Source organism: Macaca thibetana, chromosome 4 (genome assembly GCF_024542745.1).
Source record: "Macaca thibetana thibetana isolate TM-01 chromosome 4, ASM2454274v1, whole genome shotgun sequence".
Classification (NCBI taxonomy): Eukaryota; Metazoa; Chordata; class Mammalia; order Primates; family Cercopithecidae; genus Macaca; species Macaca thibetana.
Window position 1 is genome coordinate 33,389,811 of NC_065581.1, and position 22,612 is coordinate 33,412,422.

Consider the following 22,612-nt stretch of genomic DNA (forward strand, 5'->3'; position numbering starts at 1 on the left):
GACACAAACTCATCCTTTTTTATGGCTGCATAGTATTCCATGGTGTATATGTGCCACATTTTCTTACTCCAGTCTGTCACTGATGGACATTTGGGTTGATTCCAAGTCTTTGCTATTGTGAATAGTGCCGCGATGAACATACGTGTGCATGTGTCTTTTTATAGCAGCATGAATTATAATCCTTTGAGTATATCCCCAGTAATGGGATGGCTTGGTCATATGGTACTTCTAGTTCTAGATCCTTGAGGAATTGCCATACTGTTTTCCATAATGGTTGAACTAGTTTACAATCCCACCAACAGTGTAAAAGTGTTCCTCTTTCTCCACATCCTCTCCAGCACCTGTTGTTTCCTGACTTTTTAATGATTGCCATTCTAACTGGTGTGAGATGGTATCTCATTGTGGTTTTGATTTGCATTTCTCTGATGGCCAGTGATGACAAGCATTTTTTCATGTGTCTGTTGGCTGTATGCATGTCTTCTTTTGAGAAATGTCTGTTCATATCCTTTGCCCACTTTTTGATGGGGTTGTTTGTTTTTTCTTGTAAATTTGTTTGAGTTCTTTGGAGGTTCTGGATATTAGCCCTTTGTCAGATGAGTAGATTGCAAACATTTTCTCCCATTCTGTAGGTTGCCTGTTCACTCTGATGGTAGTTTCTTTTGCTGTGCAGAAGCTCTTTAATTTAATTAGATCCTATTTGTCAATTTTGCCTTTTGTTGCCATTGCTTTTGGTGTTTTAGACATGAAGTCCTTGCCCATGTCTATGTCCTGAATGGTACTACCTAGAATTTCTTCTAGGGTTTTTAGGGTTTTATGTCTAACATTTAAGTCTCTAATCCATCTTGAATTAATTTTCGTATAAGGAGTAAGGAAAGGATCCAGTTTCAGCTTTCTACTTATGGCTAGCCAATTTTCCCAGCACCATTTATTAAACAGGGAATCCTTTCCCCATTTCTTGTTTTTCTCAGGTTTGTCAAAGATCAGATGGCTGTAGATGTGTGGGATTAATTCTAAGGACTCTGCTCTGTTCCATTGGTCTATATCTCTGTTTTGGTACCAGTACCATGCTGTTTTGGTTACTGTAGCCTTGTAGTATAGTTTGAAGTCAGGTAGCGTGATGACTCCAGCTTTGTTCTTTTGACTTAGCATTGTCTTGGCAATGAGGGCTCTTTTTTGGTTCCATATGAACTTTAAAGCAGTTTTTTCCAATTCTGTGAAGAAACTCATTGGTAGCTTGATAGGGATGGCATTGAATCTATAAATTACCTTGGGCAGTATGGCCATTTTCACGATATTGAATCTTCCTATCCATGAGCATGGTATGTTCTTCCATTTGTTTGTGTTCCTCTTTTATTTCACTGAGCAGTGGTTTGTAGTTCTCCTTGAAGAGGTCCTTTACATCCCTTGTAAGTTGGATTCCTAGGTATTCTATTCTCTTTGAAGCAATTGTGAATGGAAGTTCATTCATGATTTGGCTCTCTGTTTGTCTGTTACTGGTGTATAAGAATGCTTGTGATTTTTGCACATTGATTTTGTATCCTGAGACTTTGCTGAAGTTGCTTATCAGCTTAAGGAGATTTTGGGCAGAGATGATGGGGTTTTCTAAATATACAATCATGTCATCTGCAAAGAGGGACAATTTGACTTCTTCTTTTCCTAACTGAATAGCCTTTATTTCTTTCTCTTGCCTGATTGCCCTAGCCAGAACTTCCAACACTATGTTGAATAGGAGTGGTGAGAGAGGGCATCCCTGTCTTGTGCCAGTTTTCAAAGGGAATGCTTCCAGTTTTTGCCCATTCAGTATGATATTGGCTGGGGGTTTGTCACAAATAGCTCTTATTATTTGGAGATACGTTCCATCAATACCGAATTTATTGAGAGTTTTTAGCATGAAGGGCTGTTGAATTTTGTCAAAGGCCTTTTCTGCATCTATGGAGATAATCATGTGGTTTTTGTCTTTGGTTCTGTTTATATGCTGGATTACATTTATTGATTTGTGTATGTTGAACCAGCCTTGCATCCCAGGGATGAAGCCCACTTGATCATGGTGGATAAGCTTTCTGATGTGCTGCTGGATTCAGTTTGCCAGTATTTTATTGAGGATTTTTGCATCGATGTTCATCAGGGATATTGGTCTAAAATTCTCTTTTTTTGTTGTGTCTCTGCCAGGCTTTGGTATCAGGATGATCTTGGCCTCGTAAAATGAGTTAGGGAGGATTCCCTCTTTTTCTATTGATTGGAATAGTTTCAGAAGGAATGGTACCAGCTCCTCCTTGTACCTCTGGTAGAATGCAGCTGTGAATCCATCTGGTCCTGGACTTTTTTTGGTTGGTAGGCTATTAATTATTGCCTCAATTTCAGAGCCTGCTATTGGTCTATTCAGGGATTCAACTTCTTCCTGGTTTAGTCTTGGGAGAGTGTAAGTGTCCAGGAAATTATCCCTTTCTTCTAGGTTTTCTAGTTTATTTGCGTAGAGGTGTTTATAGTATTCTCTGATGCTAGTTTGTATTTCTGTGGGGTCGGTGGTGATATCCCCTTTATCATTTTTTGTTGCATCTATTTGATTCTTCTCTCTTTTCTATTTGATTCTTCTCTCTTTTCTTCTTTATTAGTCTTGCTAGTGGTCTATTGATTTTGTTGATCTTTTCAAAAAACCAACTCCTGGATTCATTGATTTTTTGGAGGGTTTTTTGTGTCTCTATCTCTTTCAGTTCTGCTCTGATATTAGTTTTTCTTGCCTTCTGCTAGCTTTTGAATGTGTTTGCCCTTGCTTCTCTGGTTCTTTTAATTGTGATGTTAGAGTGTCAATTTTAGATCTTTCCAGCTTTCTCTTGTGGGCATTTAGTGCTACAAATTTCCCACTACACACTGCTTTAAATGTGTCCCAGAGATTCTAGTATGTTGTATCTTTGTTCTCATTGGTTTCAAAGAACATCTTTATTTCTGCTTTCATTTCGTTATGTACCCAGGAGCAGGTTGTTCAGTTTCCAAGTAGTTGAGCGGTTTTGATTGAGTTTCTTAGTCCTGATTTCTAGTTTGATTGTCCTGTGGTTCTAGAGACAGTTTGTTATAATTTCTGTTCTTTCACATTTGCTGAGGAGTGCTTTACTTCCAATTATGTGGTCAATTTTGGAATAAGTGCGATGTGGTGCTGAGAAGAATGTATATTGTGTTGATTTGGGGTGGAGAGTTCTGTAGATGTCTATTAGGTCTGTTTGGTGCAGAGATGAGTTCAATTCCTGGATATCCTTGTTAACTTTCTGTCTCATTGATCTGTCTAATGTTGACAGTGGGGTGTTGAAGTCTCCCATTATTATTGTATGGGAGTCTAAGTCTCTTTGTAAGTCTCTAAGGACTTGCTTTATGAATCTGGGTGCTCTTGTATTGAGTGCATATACATTTAGGATAGTTAGCTCTTCCTGATGAATTGATCCCTTTACCATTATGTAATGGCCTTCTTTGTCTCTTTTGATCTTTGATGGTTTAAAGTCTGTTTTATGAGAGACTGGGATTGCAATCCCTGCTTTTTTTTTGTTCTCCATTTGCTTGGTAGATCTTCCTCCATCCCTTTATTTTGAGCCTATGTGTGTCTCTGCATGTGAGATGGGTCTTCTGAATACAGCAAACTGTTGGGTCTTGACTCTTTATCCAATTTGCCAGTCTGTGTCTTTTAATTGGACCATTTAGTCCATTTACATTTAAGGTTAATATTGTTATGTGTGAACTTGATCCTGTCATTATGATATTAACTGGTCATTTTGCTTATTAGTTGAAGCAGTTTCTTTCTAGCATGGATGGTCTTTACATTTTGGCATGTTTTTGTAATGGCTGGTACTGGCTGTTCCTTTCCATGTTTAGTGCTTCCTTCAGGGTCTCTTGTAAGGCAGGCCTGGTGGTGACAAAATCTCTAAGCATTTGCTTATCTGTAAAAGATTTTATTTCTCCTTCACTTATGAAACTTAGTTTGGCTGGATATGAAATTCTGGGTTGAAAATTCTTTTCTTTACGAATGTTGAATATTGGCCCCCACTCTCTTCTGGCTTGGAGAGTTTCTGCCAAGAAATCTGCTGTTAGTCTGATGGGCTTCCCTTTGTGGGTAACCTGACCTTTCTCTCTGGCTGCCCTTAACATTTTTTCCTTCATTTCAGCTTTGGTGAATCTGACAATTATGTGTCTTAGAGTTGCTCTTCTCGAGGAGTATCTTTGTGGCGTTCTCTGTATTTCTTCAATTTGAATGTTGGCCTGCCTTACTAGGTTGGGGAAGATCTCCTGGATAATATCCTGAAGAGTGTTTTCCAACTTGGTTCCATTTTCCCCCTCACTTTCAGGCACCCCAATCAGATGTAGATTTGGTCTTTTCACATAATCCCATACTTCTTGAAGGCTTTGTTCATTTCTTTTTCCTCTGTTTTCTTTACACTTCTCTTCTTGCTTCATTTCATTCATTTGATCCTCAATCACTGATACTCTTTCTTCCAGTTGATCGAGTCAGTTACTGAAACTTGTGCATTTGTCACTTATTTCTCGTGTCATGGTTTTTATCTCTGTCAGTTCATTTATGGTCTTCTCTGCATTGATTATTCTGGTTATCGATTCTTCCATTCTTTTTTCAAGGTTTTTAGTTTCTTTGCACTGGGTATGTAATTCCTCTTGTAGCTCTGAGAAGTTTGATGGACTGAAGCCTTCTTCTCTCAACTCGTCAAAGTCATTCTCTGTCCAGCTTTGATCTGTTGCTGGCGATGAGCTGCATTCTTTTGGAGGGGGAGATGTGCTCTTGTTTTTTGAATTTCCAGCTTTTCTGCCCTGCTTTTTCCCCATCTTTGTGGTTTTAACTGCCTTTGGTCTTTAATGATGGTGACGTACTGATGGGGTTTTGGGGGTGGGTGTGCTTTCTGTTTGTTAGTTTTCCTTCTAACAGTCAGGACCCTCAGCTGTAGGTCTGTTGGAGATTGCTTGAGGTCCACTCCAGACCCTGTTTGCCTGGGTATCAGCAGCAGAGGCTGCAGAAGACAGAATATTGCTGTACAGCGAGTGTACCTGACTGATTCTTGCTTTGGAAACTTCGTCTCAGGGGTGTACCCCACCGTGTAAGGTGTGGGTTGTTGGTCTGCCCCTAGTAGGGGATGTCTCCCAGTTAGGCTACTCAGGGATCAGGGACCCACTTGAGCAGGCAGTCTGTCCCTTCTCAGATCTCAACCTCCATGTTGGGAGATCCACTGCTCTCTTCAAAGCTGTCAGACAGGGTCGTTTGCATCTGCAGAGGTTTCTACTGCTTTTTTTGTTTGTTTGTTTAGCTATGCCCTGTCCACAGAGGTGGAGTCTACAGAGACAGGCAGGCCTCCTTGAGCTGCTGTGAGCTCCACCCTGTTCGAGCTTTCCAGAGGCTTTGCTTACCTACTTAAGCCTCAGCAATGGCGGGCGCCCATTGCTTTGCTGCTGCCTTGCCGTTAGAACACAGACTGCTGTGCTAGCAATGAGGGAGGCTCTGTGGGCATGGGACCCTCCCAGCCAGGTGTGGGATATAATCTCCTTGTGTGCTCTTTGCTGAGACCCTTGGTAAAGTGCAGTATTGTGGTGGGAGTTACCCGATTTTCCAGGTGTTGTGTGTCTCAGTTCCCCTGGCTAGGAAAAGGGATTCCCTTCTCCCTTGCACTTCCCAGGTGAGGTGATGCCTCGCCCTGCTTCAGCTCTGGCTGGTTGGGCTGCAGCAGCTGACCAGCACTGATTGTCTGGCACTCCCTAGTGAGATGAACCCGGTACCTCAGTTGAAAATGCAGAAATTACCTGTCTTCTGTGTGGCTCGCGCTAGGAGCTGGAGACTGGAGCTGTTCCTATTTGGCCATCTTGCTCCACCCCTGTGTGTTGATTTTATATGCTGCAACTTTACTGTATTCATTTATTAGTGCATATTATTACCACAGCACAATTAACATAAGGTCTAGAAAGAGAAATAAAAAGAAAATTCTTTGTACTTGCAATATTCGTACAAAGGCCTATGGGAATTCTAGTTGTTCTCTCTATAACTACACGATGGCAAGCATTCTGTTATAAAAACAGCTGAGTCAAAGAATGACATTTTGAAATTGAAGAAGTCCTGACAACTAACCTAGATAGTGTCATTAAGGGAGGAGACCACCCCTCATATTGTCTTATGCCCCATTTCTGCCTCCAAAGAAAGAAGAAGTAAAAACTAAAAGGTAGAAATGAAATCCACAGGCAGACAGCCCGGCGCTGCCCCTGGGCCTGGTATTTAAAAATTGACCCCTGACCTAATCGGTTCTGTTATCTATAGATTACAGACATTGTATAGAAATGCACTGTGAAAATCCCTATCTTGTTTTGTTCCGATCTAATTACCGGTGCACACAGCCCCCAGTCACATACCCCCTGCTTGCTCAATCAATCACGACCCTCTCACGTACACCCCTTTAGAGTTGTGAGCCCTGAAAAGGGACAGAAATTGCTTACTTGAGGAGCTTGGCTCTTGAGACAGAAGTCTTGCCAATGCCCCCTGCGGAATAAACCCCTTCCTTCTTTAACTCGGTGTCTGAGGAGCTTTGTTTGCTGCTCATCCTGCTACAATGGTGTAATGATTGGCACTACCAAAGTTCCTTAATGGAGGACATTGCTGAGATCTTACTGGAAAGGGTCCTGTCAAGTGTGATGAATACTAATAAGGCCTTTAAATGGCACAGTTTTCTGTTCAGGATACATATCTTCCATGCTAAGAAGAAACTGGTTCTGTTTATCCATTTATTGCTAGTATCATTTTTTCTTTAGATATAAGGATTAGTAACATGCTTTTTACTTTAAATTCCAGATTAGTGGTGGTTGCTTTCTGAAAACTCCTGAGAACATTTTGAGACTACTTGGACAAGTGGCAGACATTCTATGATAACTAAGGCTTGCTGAGAGCCAAAAGAACCTATTTTTCCAAAACGTGTTGCAAGCTTTCAGGCTTACTACAAGCGAGCCCCATTCTGTGACAATCGGTAGGACTCAAGACCTTCCATAATCCTACCAATGTCAATCCGCCTGTTGTTCAACAAAGGTCTGTGCTTCTGATTTTACCTGTTTAGTCCTGGGAATGTTGGGATTTATTTCCCCCAAAACCAAACCGATGGTTTTATGTATCAAGGCCGGAGACCATGGAACTTCCACACTAAAAATCACTTTCTTCCAGAAACCAATTTAATTGCCATTTCCTTAGGAAATAAGCTCTCGTATTTGACACCTCTCACACACAGCAGAGTTGAAAGGATTCTTCTCTTGTTTTCAGTGCAGAAGTTCAGCCTAGAGATCACCTGTATGATTGATGGTTTAGCGACGGTTGCTACATTGTTTAGCCTGAACTATCCTTATATTGAATATTGAAGGAAAGTGTGAGATACATAATTTAAAGAAGCACATCTGTTGTAGTTTAAGTGTGTCCCCTTTAAAATTCAGGCAGGGCTCCACTCATGAATGGGGTTAAGGCCCTTGTAAAAAATGTTTCACACAGTTTTTAGCCTCTTGCCCTTCCACCTTCTACCATATGAGTACACAGCGTTCATCACCTCTGGAGGATGCAAGGCATCATCTTGGAAGTGGAGACCATGCCCTTTGCCACACATTGAGCCTGCTGGTGCCTTAATCTTGGACTTCTCAGCCTCCATGTGTTCTTTATAAATTACTAGGTCTACCGTATTTTATCACAGCACAAATGAACTAAGACAACATTTTTGTTACTCGTAAATGTACAAAACATACAGAATTTAGTTCATTGCCATTGGCCATCTTTTTAAATATAAATTTGTATGATATATAAATAGTGTGTCAAATTTATATAAACAAGTTTTGAAAGTTTCTCTTTAACTATATTTTAGTTGATGTAGAATTACTTATTTTTGCCTCCGCTTTTATCCTGTAATAATAAGGTGAACGAACCTTAGCTTCCTTTCCTAGACTACCACATCACAATTAGTTAATTAGTAAATTACAATTTCCTGTTATCAAATTAAATGTGATATTCTCCTGGTTGCAATTGCACAATAGTCAATAGTACTGAATGATCACTGTAGTGTAGGAACACTGTTTATTCTCAAATCCAAGGACAATAGTGACTTCTACTCAACCTCTCCAAAAAATCTTTAACTTTCCACGTTAACAGAAATATATTTTTCCAAAGTAAACGAGACACTATTTTTATTCTATTCTGAAATGATCAAACTTGCACTACTTCGTGCTGAGAAATTGGAAATGATGATTGAGAGTAATAGAATGGAGTTAGGAATGTTGAGGCTGTTGTTGTCTTTAATAAGAAGGAGATTTGTGCAGGAGCTATGGATATCCTTATGTAATATAAAGGCAAATTGTGTCATTTCCAGAGGAGAGTAACCATGGTGATGAGGGGAATCTTTTGAAGGAACTAGAATTGCTACACAGTATCTACCCCAAAGTCTATAAAATGTTGCCATTCATTAAAAGAAGTAGTCTTGCTGATTTGCACAGCCATGAATTAAAGTGATAAAAAATAATTTGAGTATAAGGGACATAATTCTCTTTAGAAATTGAATGTGAGGTAGTATAAAACAACGGCAGAGCTTGAGAGGTTTGGAATCACATATATAATAACTTGGTTCAATAGAGTTGACAGAACAACTTTGCTTTAAAATAATTAATATTGTATGTGAAGAGTGTTCAATCTCTTACTCCTGGTTCCCATTGTGATTTCCTCATTTGTTAGAGGTTATGGCCCTTTACTATTCCATTTCTCTTGTTTTATTGTAAGGGAAGATATAAGATGACTTTGCTGGCCAGACGCGGTGACTCACGCCTGTAATCCCAGCACTTTGGGAGGCCGAGTTACTATTTACTAGCCTTGCATCCTTGCAAAAGTTGTTTAATCTCCATCATTTTATTCTTCCACTTGTAGGGATGAAAAGGGTATTTCCCTCACTCAGCTAATGGGAGAATTGAATAAGAATATGATGTATGGAAAGCTCTAGGTACAATTCTGAATACAAAGCAAAACGCTCAAAATTTGCTCAAGAAATTTTCGTCATTTTTAGTGCAGCATGGTGAGTATCCCATCCCTAGAAACACTAAGGCACATAAGGATTGAGTGCCTGTTGTAACTGTGGTAGGGTGTGAATTAATGCAGAACTTTATCTGTATAGTTGCACTCTGAAGTCCATTCTGAATCTTAGATGCTACATTTATATAAATATAAAGCATAATAACTATCTAAATGTAGAATTATATGTTTAAAATTACATTGTTACATCAACTGATGTAATTCATAGATTTTCCCTAGGGTTCTGTTTCCTGAACATTCTGTAATGTATTAGTTAGCACAGTCTTTTTTTTTTTTGAAACTTAGTCTCACTCTATTGACCAGACTGGAGTGCAGTGGCGTGCTCCTGACTCACTGCAACCTCCACCTCCCGGGAATCAAGCAATTCTCATGCCTCAGCCTCCTGAGTAGCTGGGATTACAGGCATGCACCACCATGCCCAGCTGATTTTTGTATTTTTTTAAGTAGAGACGAGGTTTCACCATGTTGGCCAGGCTGGTCTCTAACTCCTGACCTCAAGTGATCCACCCACCTCAGCCTCCCAAAGTGCTGGGATTACAGGCATGACCCACTGCGTCCTGACAGCAAAGTCTTCTTATATATTCCCTTATGACAAAACAACAGAAGTGGAATAGTAAAGGGCCATAGCCTCAATCAAATGAGGAAATCCTAATGGGAACCAGGAATGAGGGATTGAACACTCTTCACATAAAATATTAATTATTTTAAAACAGAGTTGTTCTGTCAACAGCTGACGTTGAGTCCTTGATCGATCTCTCAGACCCCTGAATACTTGGATTGCACTGTTGATCTTATCACATTGTTAGGGTAAGTGCTATACAAAGGCACCTTCAGACCCTCCATTGCACATAGGTGGCCCCTGTTAGCCCCTTGCCTGTGTGTGTTCTGGAGGTGCCACTAAACTTGGGGACAGCATCAGGAGACAAACTTGAGAAAACCCTTTTTAATCAGATTAAATTATTAACTAACTTTCAATTTCCTTTAACTTATTAGAGACATCTCTACCTGTAAATAGGTACAGATTACACTTTCTAGTCAACAGCTGTCATTCTGTCATATCATCAGATACCCGGGGCTGCCGCTCCTTGAAGCGTCCACAGAATCACAGCATTTTCCAGTATTGAAAGACCTGAAAGATCGCAGTGCCTTCATGTCAACTGTGAGACATGAAGTAATTTTCCCAAATCTACAACATTAAGATATGGTGCAATAAGGACCAGATGAAAGGTCTCCTGATTTGCAACCATGTTCCCTCTATATTCTTTATTCCTAAACACAGTCACACACTCACTCCTGCAAATACTTCTGTTGTCAAGTGGGAAATGAATGCTCTTACAAGGCTCCAACTTGTGAACACATCATTGACCAGCACAGAGCTGGCTAAAAATAGCGCCCCAATTAAAGTGTTTTACACGCAACTGCTTCAAATCTTTCAGGTACTAAATTAAAACAATCCTTTAAAGAAGGAAATTCTGTTTCAAAAGGGGACCATCATACAGTATCTCTGACCAGCGACCGATGATGCTATTGAACTCAGATGCTGATTGGTTCTCCCATACGAGACTACCCAATCCAGGAGCAAGGAAATCAGTAAGTTCCTTCCTATAATTTGAAATGTGGGTGGAGGGGGGTCATAGTTCTCCCTGAGCGAGACTTGTCTGCTCCTCTGGACCCAGGTCCTGTCCTGTTCTCCAGCATGGTGTGTCTGAAGCTCCCTGGAGGCTCCTGTATGGCAGCTCTGACAGTGACACTGATGGTGCTGAACTCCCCACTGGCTTTGGCTGGGGACACCCGACGTAAGTGCACATTGTGGGTGCTGAGCTACTATGGGGTGGGGAAAATAGGGACTTTTGTTAACATTGTGCCCAGGCCGTGTCCCTTAAGAAATTGTGATGTTTTCTTCAGAGATTGCTCATCTTTATCACGGGATCCCAAATTATTTCCACCACAAAAGGAGCTTGGCTACTTGCCCTCTCCATGAGACTGTGTAAGGGGCCTCCATACAGGTCATTTCTTCTCAAATCTCCACCAATAAAACCTTTGCATCACATTTCCTCAGGGTCCTTAGAGGATTTAGAAATAAAGATGCTACAATAAATTCCCCATACAGCACTTCCCTTTATTATGTTGACTTATGTCAGACAAAATGAGGTTCTTACTGAAAATTTTGTGGGAGTCAAGGGAATTCAAAGGAACTCTCCTAGACGATCCTGGGTTATGTCCTCCACAGGACCTTTGATGTTGGCCCCTCTTCCTCATATGTGAGGATGGACCCAGTGGCCTCCTCATCATCTCCTTTCTTTTTTTTTTTCTGAACTCCAATGTTTATAAAGCCTGTATTCCTGTAGCGTATGTAGCTTCTCTGACAGAAGTTATACTTAGTGCTCTTTCTTTCTGATGGGGAAAAATCCCTGGAACTGAAGCTGAGATCTTTTAGTACTTGGAGTCACCTTACAGATACAGAGCATTTATGAGATATTCTTTGGTGCCTAAAGAACTTAAGGCATCCTCTGGAAAACTGGCCCAGGTTAGTGTTTATTATGAATCTTTTTTAACCTTTCTATGCTTGTTTCTCCTACATCTCCTACATGCTCTAACTGGACATGACAGAAGAGATTTAACTAACATAGTATAAATTATATGAAATTCTATTTTTGTAAGTCAAAAATAATGAAATATCAGAAATTTCCTAAGGTTCAAACTACATACTCTGAGTGGAGTTACCGAGACAATGTGGACATTGTCCACATCTCATAGGGCTGAAAGTCAATGAGCAAAGTCCTGGGAACTCATTGTCTTACTGGTGTCTTGTACTAAATTTCATGGGTTCACCCACCATGCCCTCAGCTTTCCTTAATTAGCCATGTGTACTTACCTCTTCCTCCAGTTTCTATTTTTGCCCATTTATGTTGTCATCATTTCCAGAAATCTCTAAAGCTTGCACAGATCCGTAGCACTATGAGATCCATTGAAAGAGATAATTTTTTTCTTTTTGAGATAGGGCCTGGCTCTGTCACCCAGGCTGTAGCTCAGTGGTGCGATCGAGGCTCACTGCAACCTCTGCCTCCCACACTCAAGCAATCCTCCCTCCTCAGGCTCCAGAGTAGCTGGGAATACAGGCAGGCAACCACGCCCAGCTAATTTTTGTAATTTTGGTAGAGATGAGATTTTGCCATGTTGCCCAGGCTGATCTTAAACTGCCAGACTCAAGCAATCCTCCTGCCTTGGCCGCCCAATGTGCTAGGATTATAGATGTGAGCCACTGTGCCCAGGCAAAAAGAGATAACTCTTAATAAAAAAATTTCTTTTTTCTTAAATCACTGTTTCTTTAACTGTGAATTCTTCTTCCAACTAGAAGAAGGAGAAAGAAGAAGTTTGCCTGTATTTCTCACCGGGAGGAGAAGGGGTCTAGTGTGACATCAAAATGAAAGAGTGCTGGAGCTTGAGCCCCTTCTTGCTTTCCAGGATCCCCACAGTGATCAGTTCCCATACCCTGGTTTATTCATGTAAACCACGCTTCTTTTTCTCAGCAGCTACTGTGTACTGGGCTCCATTCTAGGTTCAAATCATTCTATTTGATTAAGATAGAGAGGGTCCCTACTCTCACGGAAGTTACACAAGCGTAGAGGAGACAGACACTAACCCAATAAGCATTTAACAAAGAAGAAGATGTTAGAGAGTCACAGTGCACTGAAGAAAAGACATCAGGTTTGTGGAAAGAGAGAAATGGATTCACCTACTTTAGTTCATATGTTTAGGGAGCTCTACCTGAGAAAGTGACATTCAGCTGAGACAACAAAATAAGAAGACAGTTGTGAAGATCTAATGGATGGAAGTTCTAGGGAGACCGAATGAGGGGAAAGCCCAGGTGTAGGAAATTATGTGGAGGGAGAGAAAGAAGGTTAGAGAGGCTGACGTGTAGAAAGCAAAAAAATGGAGACGCAGAAGATGAGGTAGGACACAGAGAGGAAGTCAGGATCCTCATTATATTAGGCTCTGATGTCCACAGTAAAAAATTTGAATTTTATTTTATATTTATTTATTTTTATGTATGTATTTATTTATTTTTTGAGATGGCGTTTCATTCTTGTTGCCCAGGTTGGAGTACAATGGTGCAATCTTGGCTCACTGCAACCTCTGCCTCCTGGGCTCAAGTGATTCTCCTGCCTCAGCTTCCCAAGTAGCTGGGATTACAGGCACCCACCACCATACCTGGCTATTTTTTGTATTTTTAGTAGAGATGGGGTATCACCATGTTGACCATGCTGGTCTTGAACTCCTGACCTCAGATAATCTGTCTGCCTTGGCCTCCCAAAGTTCTGGGATTACAGGCGTGAGCCACTGTGCCCAGACTGAATTTTATTTAAATAGATATGAGAAGCTACTGTATGGTTACAAGGAGAGTCAATTTATATTCAACTTTTTTTTTTTTTTTTTTTTTTTTGTGATGGAGTCTTGCTCTGTTGCCCAGGCTAGATTGCAGTGGCACAATCTCGGCTCACTGCAACCTCCACATCCTGGGTTCAAGTGATTCTCCGACATTAGCCTCCCGAGTAGCTGGGACCACAGGCACGTACCACCACGCCTAGCTAATTTTTTGTATTTTTAGTAGGGATGGGATTTCAACGTGTTAGCCAGGATGGTCTCGATCTCCTGACCTCGTGATCCACCAGCCTTGGCCTCCCAAAGTCCTGGGATTACAGGCATCAGCCACTCTGCCCGGCCTATATTCAATTTTTAAAACTAATTCTAGCGACTCTGTGGGGATTGGATTGTTGGGGTTCACGAGTGGTCAGGAAGACTATTTAGGAGCACAGCAGGAAATTCTCCAGGGAAAACAGGCTTGTGGCTTCATAGAGTGCGTTACTGATAAAGACGGTGAAAAGGATAAAGTGGACAGACTCGGCATATATTTTTGCTTAGCTTGTTAATGAATTACTGTAAAGGGGGTAGAACAATCAAGCTTATTCCTAAGGATTTTGTTTTCACAAATAAGTAGGTGGTAGCGTTGTTTATTGACACAGGAAAAACTATGGGAGGAAATGATTTGACATGGGTGGTTGGAAGTAAAAGTTTTGTTTAAATTTGAGATGATTGATTGACATTTATTGGAGCAATCAGAAGGTCAATGGCATTTAAGAGACTCATGGTAGGCTAGGGCTTCAGATATGTATCTCGGCGGCATCAATACGTGTACTGCGTTAAATTCCAGGGATTAGAAGAGGTTACACAGGGAGATGGATTGTGGGGAGAAAAAAGAAGAGGGCACAGGCCAGCAAAGGGGGCTGAAAGAGTCCAGGGATGTTGGAGAAAAATCAAGAGAACATAATGCGTGTAAGTCAAGGAAAATAGATTTTTGTTCAAGGAGAAGGGAGAGGTCAATTGTGGTGAGTACCGCTAAGAGGAGGGGGAAGTGAGAATGTGACAGAGAAGCAAATGCTTGGTTTGGTGGAGTTGATATTTGCAGGCAATGGAGTATCCAGGGAGGAAACTGGATTGGACCATTTGAAAAGTGAGTAGAAGTGAGGACGAGGTTAAGGTTGACTATTTTGAGTAGAGAGCTTCAGGGAAGGACTGTGTTCTGGGTTCAGGGAGCCAGATGAATCTAAAGGAAAAAGCTAAAAAAGCTGAAGAGATGGAGGAGGACCTGTGAACCAGAGATGCTCAGTCATTATTAGCAAGGAAATACCAGAGAGCCCCTGTGTGCAGTGATGACTGCTCATGCAAATGTCACACAGCCAATATTTCACACAGCCAGTATTTCACACAGCGAATATTTATTAGTGACATAGAATACACCAATTATTACTCTAGGTCATGAGAATGGAGTGATGAATAAAATGAATCCGGTCACCATCAGTATATGCCATGTAACATTTTGCAGTGACTGTGTACCAGGCCTATGAATTTCATTCAATTTCAATAATGATCCTGTTGTATCTGTAGTATTTAAAAACATACATCTCTGGAATCTAAAATTGAAAGGTTATAAGTAAAACCCAGTATTACAAATTTAGTGCTGGAAATCAGATTGCAGTTTAAATATGAGCATATAGAAAGTCCCTTTCTCCTATGTCAGCAGATGCCTTTTGTGTGAGGTTCAGGTATACTGCATTATTAGACATAAACCAGTGTTTCTGCCCTATGTTTTCAGAATGACAATTCTTTATGAAACTAATAGAAGAACAGAAGACAATTGCAAAATCATGATGAAGATACTAATTGCTTTAGAATTAAGGAATACAAAAAATAATGTGAGCTGCAGTTATAGGGATCATAAAAGTTAAAATGGGAATGTATTTGAGTGTTTATTATGTGATCAGTGCTGAGAAGAGTCATCATTTAATTTTACACTTAACAGTAATCCTGTGAGGATTATGCTATTATTAAATGCATTTGATAGATTACAAAAAGGCTTATGGTTGGTAAAAATTGACCCAAGTAGAAGAGATCATGTTTTTATTCAGGTTTTCTGATTCTAGAGTTTGAGAGTTTGTCCATCATTAGTGAGTAGTGACTATATTGTGTCTGAATTATGGACAGAATTTCTGATATTCATATGTACCAGGTTGTTTCTTAGAGTGGGGCTCTGTCCCCATGTACATGCAAGGACTGCTAGTTCCAGTGTATGGGAGGAACTTCCATTCATTTTACATTTATCATTTTAAAAGTTCTGTCTGTCTATAATGGTCATGTGTTGAAGAACACAGGGAAATATTAAATCACTCCTTCTTCTGAGGTTTGACTAGCAAGTTGGGCTAGAGTTACCAAATAAAATACAGGTTCCTAGTTAAATCTGAATTTCAGATACACAACCATAATTTATTGGAAATCCAAATTTAAGTGGGCATCCTCTGGTTTTATTTGCCAAATCTGTCAACCCTAAGTGGGACACATGGACATGGATTACAGTGCTAACTATGCAAGCCACAGTGACAGCAACTCCACACGTTTATTTTTTAGCTTTCTCTCTATAAAGAAAGTGCTTAGACAATTTAGGGATAAAAAGATAGGCATTGTTTGATACAGGCTCCATACCTCTCTGCCATCGTTTCTAAAGGGCAGAGGGCGATTTCTGCAGGCCTTGCTCGCAGTCTGGGGACCTGCCCATTTTTGAAGCTCTCTGTATGAGAAGGTCATTTTCTTGGTTTCTCCCTTTCTGAGGGGACTTGACTACAAAACCGAGAGTTCTGCCTCTGGCCAAGGCTGGTCATTTGATGCCTGCTAGTATTGTTGGGAGTGGGAGACTGAAAGACATGAGTTAGTTGGGGCATTAAATGGGAATAAAATAGCTGTGGTTGTGATTCATTACTACAGATAATTAGTGGACCAGTGGCAGAGAAATTAAGAAAAAAGATGATGTGAATGATAAATGATATGATTAGTGACTGCTTGGTAAGGCAAGGAAATCATTAAATCTTGGTTCTCATCAAGTTCATTTTCTGGAAAGATAGCACTGTATTGGGACCAGAATTCTACAAAACATTCTTTTTACGTAGGACCAAGATTCTCAACAAATATTTTTCAATGCAATTCTCAGCTGCTCCATAACTAATAGTAGCTTGTTGAACACAGATTTTTTCAGATGGTTCACACCTGTGGTTCTTACCCAGGGATAGTTCACCACCCCTCCCTTCCCTCCCATCATCCTTGGGGAACGGTGGCAATGTTTGGAACAATTTTTGGTTGTCACAACAGGGGTTTCTTCTGATATTTAATGAGTAGAAGCCAGGGACACTGCTAGAGAACCTACAATGTTCAGAACAGCTTCCGCCATCAACAAAGAATTATCTGGTCCAAAATGTCAATAGTGCTGAGGCTGAGAGCACTGGTTCACACTGTGCTCTTTCTGAAAATTCTAGGCTCACATCTGTTATACACTCACCACACAGTTCAGTTTTTGATGGTTTATTTTTGCTTGTTTCATTATAAAAAATTAGACAGTTGCATAAATTCAACCACTTTCTTGTTGAATCCATTTAGTCAATGCAAGCTCAATATTTTCATATTTATTTTTTGCCTTATGCAATATTTTTCAACATTTTCATGAGTTGTCGGTCATCACTATCTCTATTAACTTTCAACAACTTGCCCTTGTAAGTCACAAATAGTGATGCTGCTGAAATTATTTCTCACTAACATGCCTCAGATTTCTGTAGTGATTCTACATTTGATATTATTCACAATGTAAAATGCTTCTACTTATTCATTTCACTTTTACCCACAGGATTATTTTGAAGTTTTTTTTTTGTCATTTTCACACTTCAAACATAAAAACAAAAACATCAAAAATATATACAGTGTTTTACATATGTGTATATTTTCACACATATATGTATGTATGTTTATATGTATTGAAACTACAGAAGCACACGTCACCAATAAGCTCTGAGACACCTTTGACCACTTACCCTCATCAGATAAGATTTGCTAAATGAGTTGCGGAAACAAGTTTTTTTAACTGAATTTCTGAGCTTTGTGGATTTAGAAATGCAAAGGAAGATTTGTGGACATTTACCGGGATCCTGGTTTTATTCTCCTTAAAACTCTTTGATGCTTTCCCATTGTCTTTAGTATAAATCCAAAATCCTAACACCACCCACGAGGCTTTTAAATACCTGGCTTCTTGTGATTTCTCCAGTCTAATCTTTTACCCTCCTTCCCCTCAGCCTCTCTGCTTTAGTGAGCTTTGTTCTAGTTTCTTGAAGAAGTTCATCAATTCAAGTTTTTGTACATGGGATTTCCTAAACCTGAAATGTGTCTCCCCCGTTTTGTCCAAACACACACACAGGCTCCACTCCGCCCCCTGGCTCACACCTGCTTAACCTGTCAAGTCCCATCTGAACTGTCACTCTTCAGAGGGTCCTTCTCTGGCACCCTAATGTAATTGAGATCATCCTATTATTCTCTGCTCTAGAACTCCACACTTCTGACATTTCTCATTCCTGTCTAAGCTCCAGCGTGTTTGGCTTGTGGCCATGACTTTCCCTGCCCTTTAAGCTCCCCAGCAGAGTGGAGAGGTCTGTTTTCCCTTGTTTGGATTCCTAGAGGCAGCACGGGCCAGGCACCAGGTCCTCACTAAGGAAGTGTTCACAGGATGAACGCGGTGGGTGCTGCTGAAGGAACCAGTAAAGCCTGTGGGATGAGAGAAGGAGCAGAGAGTGTCTGTGGGGTGGAGGCTCCCAGGAGGAAGCGGCGCGGGCTGCGGTGCTGGGCGGATCCTCCTCCAGCTCCTGCATTGAGTTCTCCAGAACAGGCTGGAGGCAGGGAGGGGGTCCCCAAAGCCTGGGGATCAGAAGGGGTTTTCCCGCCTGGTCCCCCAGGCCCCCGTTCGCCTCAGGAAGACGGAGGATGAGCCCCTGGGCTGCTGGTGGGCGGTGCGGGTGGGGCGGGTTAAGGTTCCCAGTGCCCGCGCCCGCCCAGGAGCCCCGGATGGCGGCGTCGCTGTCAGTGTCTTCTCAGGAGGCCGCCCGTGTGACCGGATCCTTCGTGTCCCCACAGCACGTTTCTTGGAGCAGGCTAAGTCTGAGTGTCACTTCTTCAATGGGACGGAGCGGGTGCGGTTCCTGGAGAGACACATCCATAACCAGGAGGAGTTCGTGCGCTTCGACAGCGACGTGGGGGAGTACCGGGCGGTGACGGAGCTGGGGCGGCCTGACGCCGAGTCCTGGAACAGTCGGAAGGACGTCCTGGAGCGGGCGCGGACCGCAGCGGACACCTACTGCAGACACAACTACCAGGGTGGTGAGAGCTTCACAGTGCAGCGGCGAGGTGAGCGCGGCGGGGGCGGGGCCTGGGTCCCTGTGAGCTGGGAATCTGAGTGTGTGTGTGTGTGTGTGTGTGTGTGTGTGTGTGTGTGTGTGTGTGTGTGAGAGAGAGAGAGAGAGAGAGAGAGAGAGAGAGAGCCATCTGTGAGCATTTAGAATCCTCTCTATCCCGAGCAAGCAGTTCTGAGGACACAGGTGTGTGTAGAGTGTGGATTTGTCGTGTCTGTGTGGCTGTTGTGGGAGGGGAGGCAGGAGCGGGCTGCTTCTTACCCTTGGAGGCCTCTGTAGGGAGGTGACAAGGGAGGTGAGTGCAGGGGACTGGAGAGAGAGGAGACCTTGATTGTCGGGGCCCTTAGAGATGCAGGGAAGGGAAGTGTAAGGAGTATGTGGTTGGGATGAAGGTTTAGGGGAGAAGAGCTGAGGGGTCTGAAAGGTTTGGGATAACGTGAGGAGGCCAGTTCCAGACTGTCCCTGGCACACACCCTTCATGTAATCTCTGAAATAAAAGCGTGTGGTGTTTGTTTGTAAAAGCCTTAGATTAATTTCTAGGGGAATTGAGGAGACCTCTGAGGCATCTCTGAAGTTTCTTTAGGTCTAAATTTCTTCCTAGTTTTTTGGGGTTTTTTTAGTGTATATGTTTTTACATAGTAGAAATGACTGTGAAACTAACGTTTTGAATTAAAATTTTCACACAGTTACTATTTTGTTATAATGCTAATAGTTTTCTAGTAGTTACATATTATTCTTTCATATGTAATAGTTGTGACACAACTCACCTCACTTTCTCCTTTGTTGACCTTTATTATGACATTCTCCAAAAGTTGAAAATGTATGTTTCTGGTTAATTTTTAATTTATATTTTTTCATTTGTAATTCTTTTGAATTATTTTGACCTATTTATTGACCAATTATACTTACCGCTCTAAGAATTCCCTATTGTATTTGGTAGGGAACGGACAATGATCTACTGTCTAATATCTCAAGGCTTAGTATTTTTCTCAGTGACTTTGTGGGTTCTTTGTACTGTAAGATTATTAACACTTTATTGATATTTGATTCAGCATTTGCTCCAGTTTGTGGTTTGTATGTTGATTTTGAAAATTCTTTTCCATGTTAAGAATTTGAACATTTTTATTTAATAAAATACATTGCAAAATTTTTATTAATGATTTATAACCCATCTTAAATCTACCATTTTATGGTATTGTTGTCTCTAGGTTTCTCCTGACTTCTAAAAAAAAATAGTTGTACATATTGAGAGTATGCTAGTGTCAGGGATTTTTCCTGGGCATAAGCACCCCAAGTAATGAGTCCCAGACACTGCCTTAATCCAAATGTCATTCTGAAAAGAAAAATCATTTTACAATGATAGGCCTGAAAATAATAATGCTTGTTTTGCACCTGAGATTCATTGATCAGCTAAATGTAAATATAAGAACTTTCAAAACCAAAATGATGTTCCTTAATCCTTCTCTCTGCTTTAGGACGCATGCTTTTCTAGGAATGTAAAAATTTGGAGAATCATTTCTGTCTGTCCCACCTTCCCAGGGGCAGAACCATTTCTGTGGTGTTCTAAGGTGTGAGTGTATGGCAGTAGTATTCCTAAAAATTCATACTCGGTTTCCTCATGTACCCAACTCTGTCCCTTTATCTATCTACATTGCTTTAAATCGTATTTTTCTATCATGGTGTACAAGAATGAAAAATAGGTGCCAAGTGGAGCACCCACAGGTGATAAGCCCTCTCACAGTGGAATGGAGTGAGAAGCTTTCTGACCTCATAAATTGAAGGCTATCTTCAGTCATTGTTTTATACATTTTATGTGCATTAATCCTCATATAACTCCAAGAGGTAAATTAGTATAATTATCCTTCATTGTAGGTGACAAAGTTGAGCACAGAAGAATCAAAAATCTCTGCCAGGATCAACCAGTAAAAGGCAGACCTTGGATTTGAACCAGGCAACCTGGCTCAGATATCAGTTTTAATTACTATACTCTGTACTTTCGAAGATTTATAAACACTTTGACAATGCATCCCAATTTCAAGCTATGAAGAAACAAACACAGTTTTTCACAACATCTCTCAAATCTAATGGGTCCACACTATCAAGATTAAATTCTAGGCTGATGACACTGTGAGGCCACATGGCCAGCTGTGCTGAGGGCTGGTCAAGGCCAGAGCCTGGGTTTACAGAGTAAGCAGACAAACAGCCAAACAAGGAGACTTACTTTGTCTTCCTGACTCATTCCCTCTACCATTTTTTCTCCTAGTCCAACCTAAGGTGACTGTGTATCCTGCAAAGACCCAGCCCCTGCAGCACCACAACCTCCTGGTCTGCTCTGTGAATGGTTTCTATCCAGGCAGCACTGAAGTCAGGTGGTTCCGGAACGGCCAGGAAGAGAAGGCTGGGGTGGTGTCCACAGGCCTGATCCAGAATGGAGACTGGACCTTCCAGACCCTGGTGATGCTGGAAACAGTTCCTCGGAGTGGAGAGGTTTACACCTGCCAAGTGGAGCACCCAAGTGTGACGAGCCCTCTCACAGTGGAATGGAGTGAGCAGCTTTCTGACTTCATACATTTCTCACCCACCGAGAAGGGGACTGTGCTAATCCCTGAGTGTCAGGTTTCTCCTCTCCCACATCCTATTTTCATTTGCTCCATGTTCTCATCTCCATCAGCACAGGTCACTGGGGATAGCCCTGTAACAGTTTCTAGAAACACCTGTACCCCCTGCGGAATCAGTCATGCCTGCGAGGCAGGAGAGGCTGTCCCTCTTTTGAACCTCCCCATGATATCACAGGTCAGGGTCACCTGCTCTCCCCAGGCTCCAGGCCCTGCCTCTGGGTCTGAGACCGAGTTTCTGGTGCTATTGTTCTGAGTTACTTGTTGTGATCTGGGAAGAGGAGAAGTGTAGGGGCCTTCCTGACATGAGGGGAGTCCAATCTCAGCTCTGCCTTTTATTAGCTCTGTCACTCTAGACAAACTACTTAGCCTCATTGAGTCTCAGGCTTTCTGTGGATCAGATGTTGAACTCGTGCCTTACATCAAGGCTGTAATATTTGGATGAGTTTGATGTCTGAACCTTGTAACTGTTCAGTGTGATTTACAATCCTTTGTTTTTCTCCAGAAATGGCTGGTTATTTTAGTTCTTGTGGGGCAGCCTTCTTCCCCATTTTCAAAGCTCTGAATCTTAGAGTCTCAATTAAAGAGGTTCAGTTTGGAATAAACATCACTAAAGCTGGCTTCCTCTCTCAGGAGCACGGTCTGAATCTGCACAGAGCAAGATGCTGAGTGGAGTCGGGGGCTTTGTGCTGGGCCTGCTCTTCCTTGGGGCCGGGCTGTTCATCTACTTCAGGAATCAGAAAGGTGAGGAGCCTTTGGTAACTGGCTCTCTCCATAGGCTTTTCTGGAGGAGGAACTATGGCTTTGCTGAGGTTAGTTCTCAGTATATGAACAAAGCTTTTCTTTCCCCAAACGGCTCCAATGTCCTGCTAATCCAGAAATCATCAGTGCATGGTTTCTATGTCAAAGCATAATAGCTGTGGCCCGCAGAGACAAGAGGAAGGTTAACAAGTAGGGGTCCTTTGGTTTGAGATCCTGGAGCAAATTAAGGAAGAGCCACTAAGGCTAATGGAATTACACTGGATCCTGTGACAGACACTTCACGCTTCATGGGTCACATGTCTGTTTCTGCTCCTTTCTGCCCTGGTTGGTGTGGGTTGTGGTGTTAGAGAAATCTGTGTTGGAGGACAGATTTGCTTCCATAT

At 41.6% G+C, this 22,612-nt stretch overlaps 1 protein-coding gene across 3 annotated transcripts in view; it reads left to right on the forward strand.

Moving 5' to 3' along the window:
- The first annotated feature begins 10,714 nt into the window (after positions 1-10,714).
- Positions 10,715-22,612, forward strand: part of LOC126952699 (HLA class II histocompatibility antigen, DRB1 beta chain) — a 68,088-nt gene continuing 56,190 nt past the window's right edge. For 2 of the 3 annotated variants that reach the window (XM_050787517.1, XM_050787516.1), the window contains exons 1-4: positions 10,715-10,872; positions 18,578-18,847; positions 21,116-21,397; positions 22,101-22,211. In XM_050787517.1, the coding sequence (XP_050643474.1) occupies positions 10,773-10,872; positions 18,578-18,847; positions 21,116-21,397; positions 22,101-22,211 (763 nt within the window). In that variant the 5' untranslated portion in view covers positions 10,715-10,772. The remainder of the gene's footprint in view (positions 10,873-18,577; positions 18,848-21,115; positions 21,398-22,100; positions 22,212-22,612) is intronic. The other variant, XM_050787513.1, reaches the window with a different exon arrangement.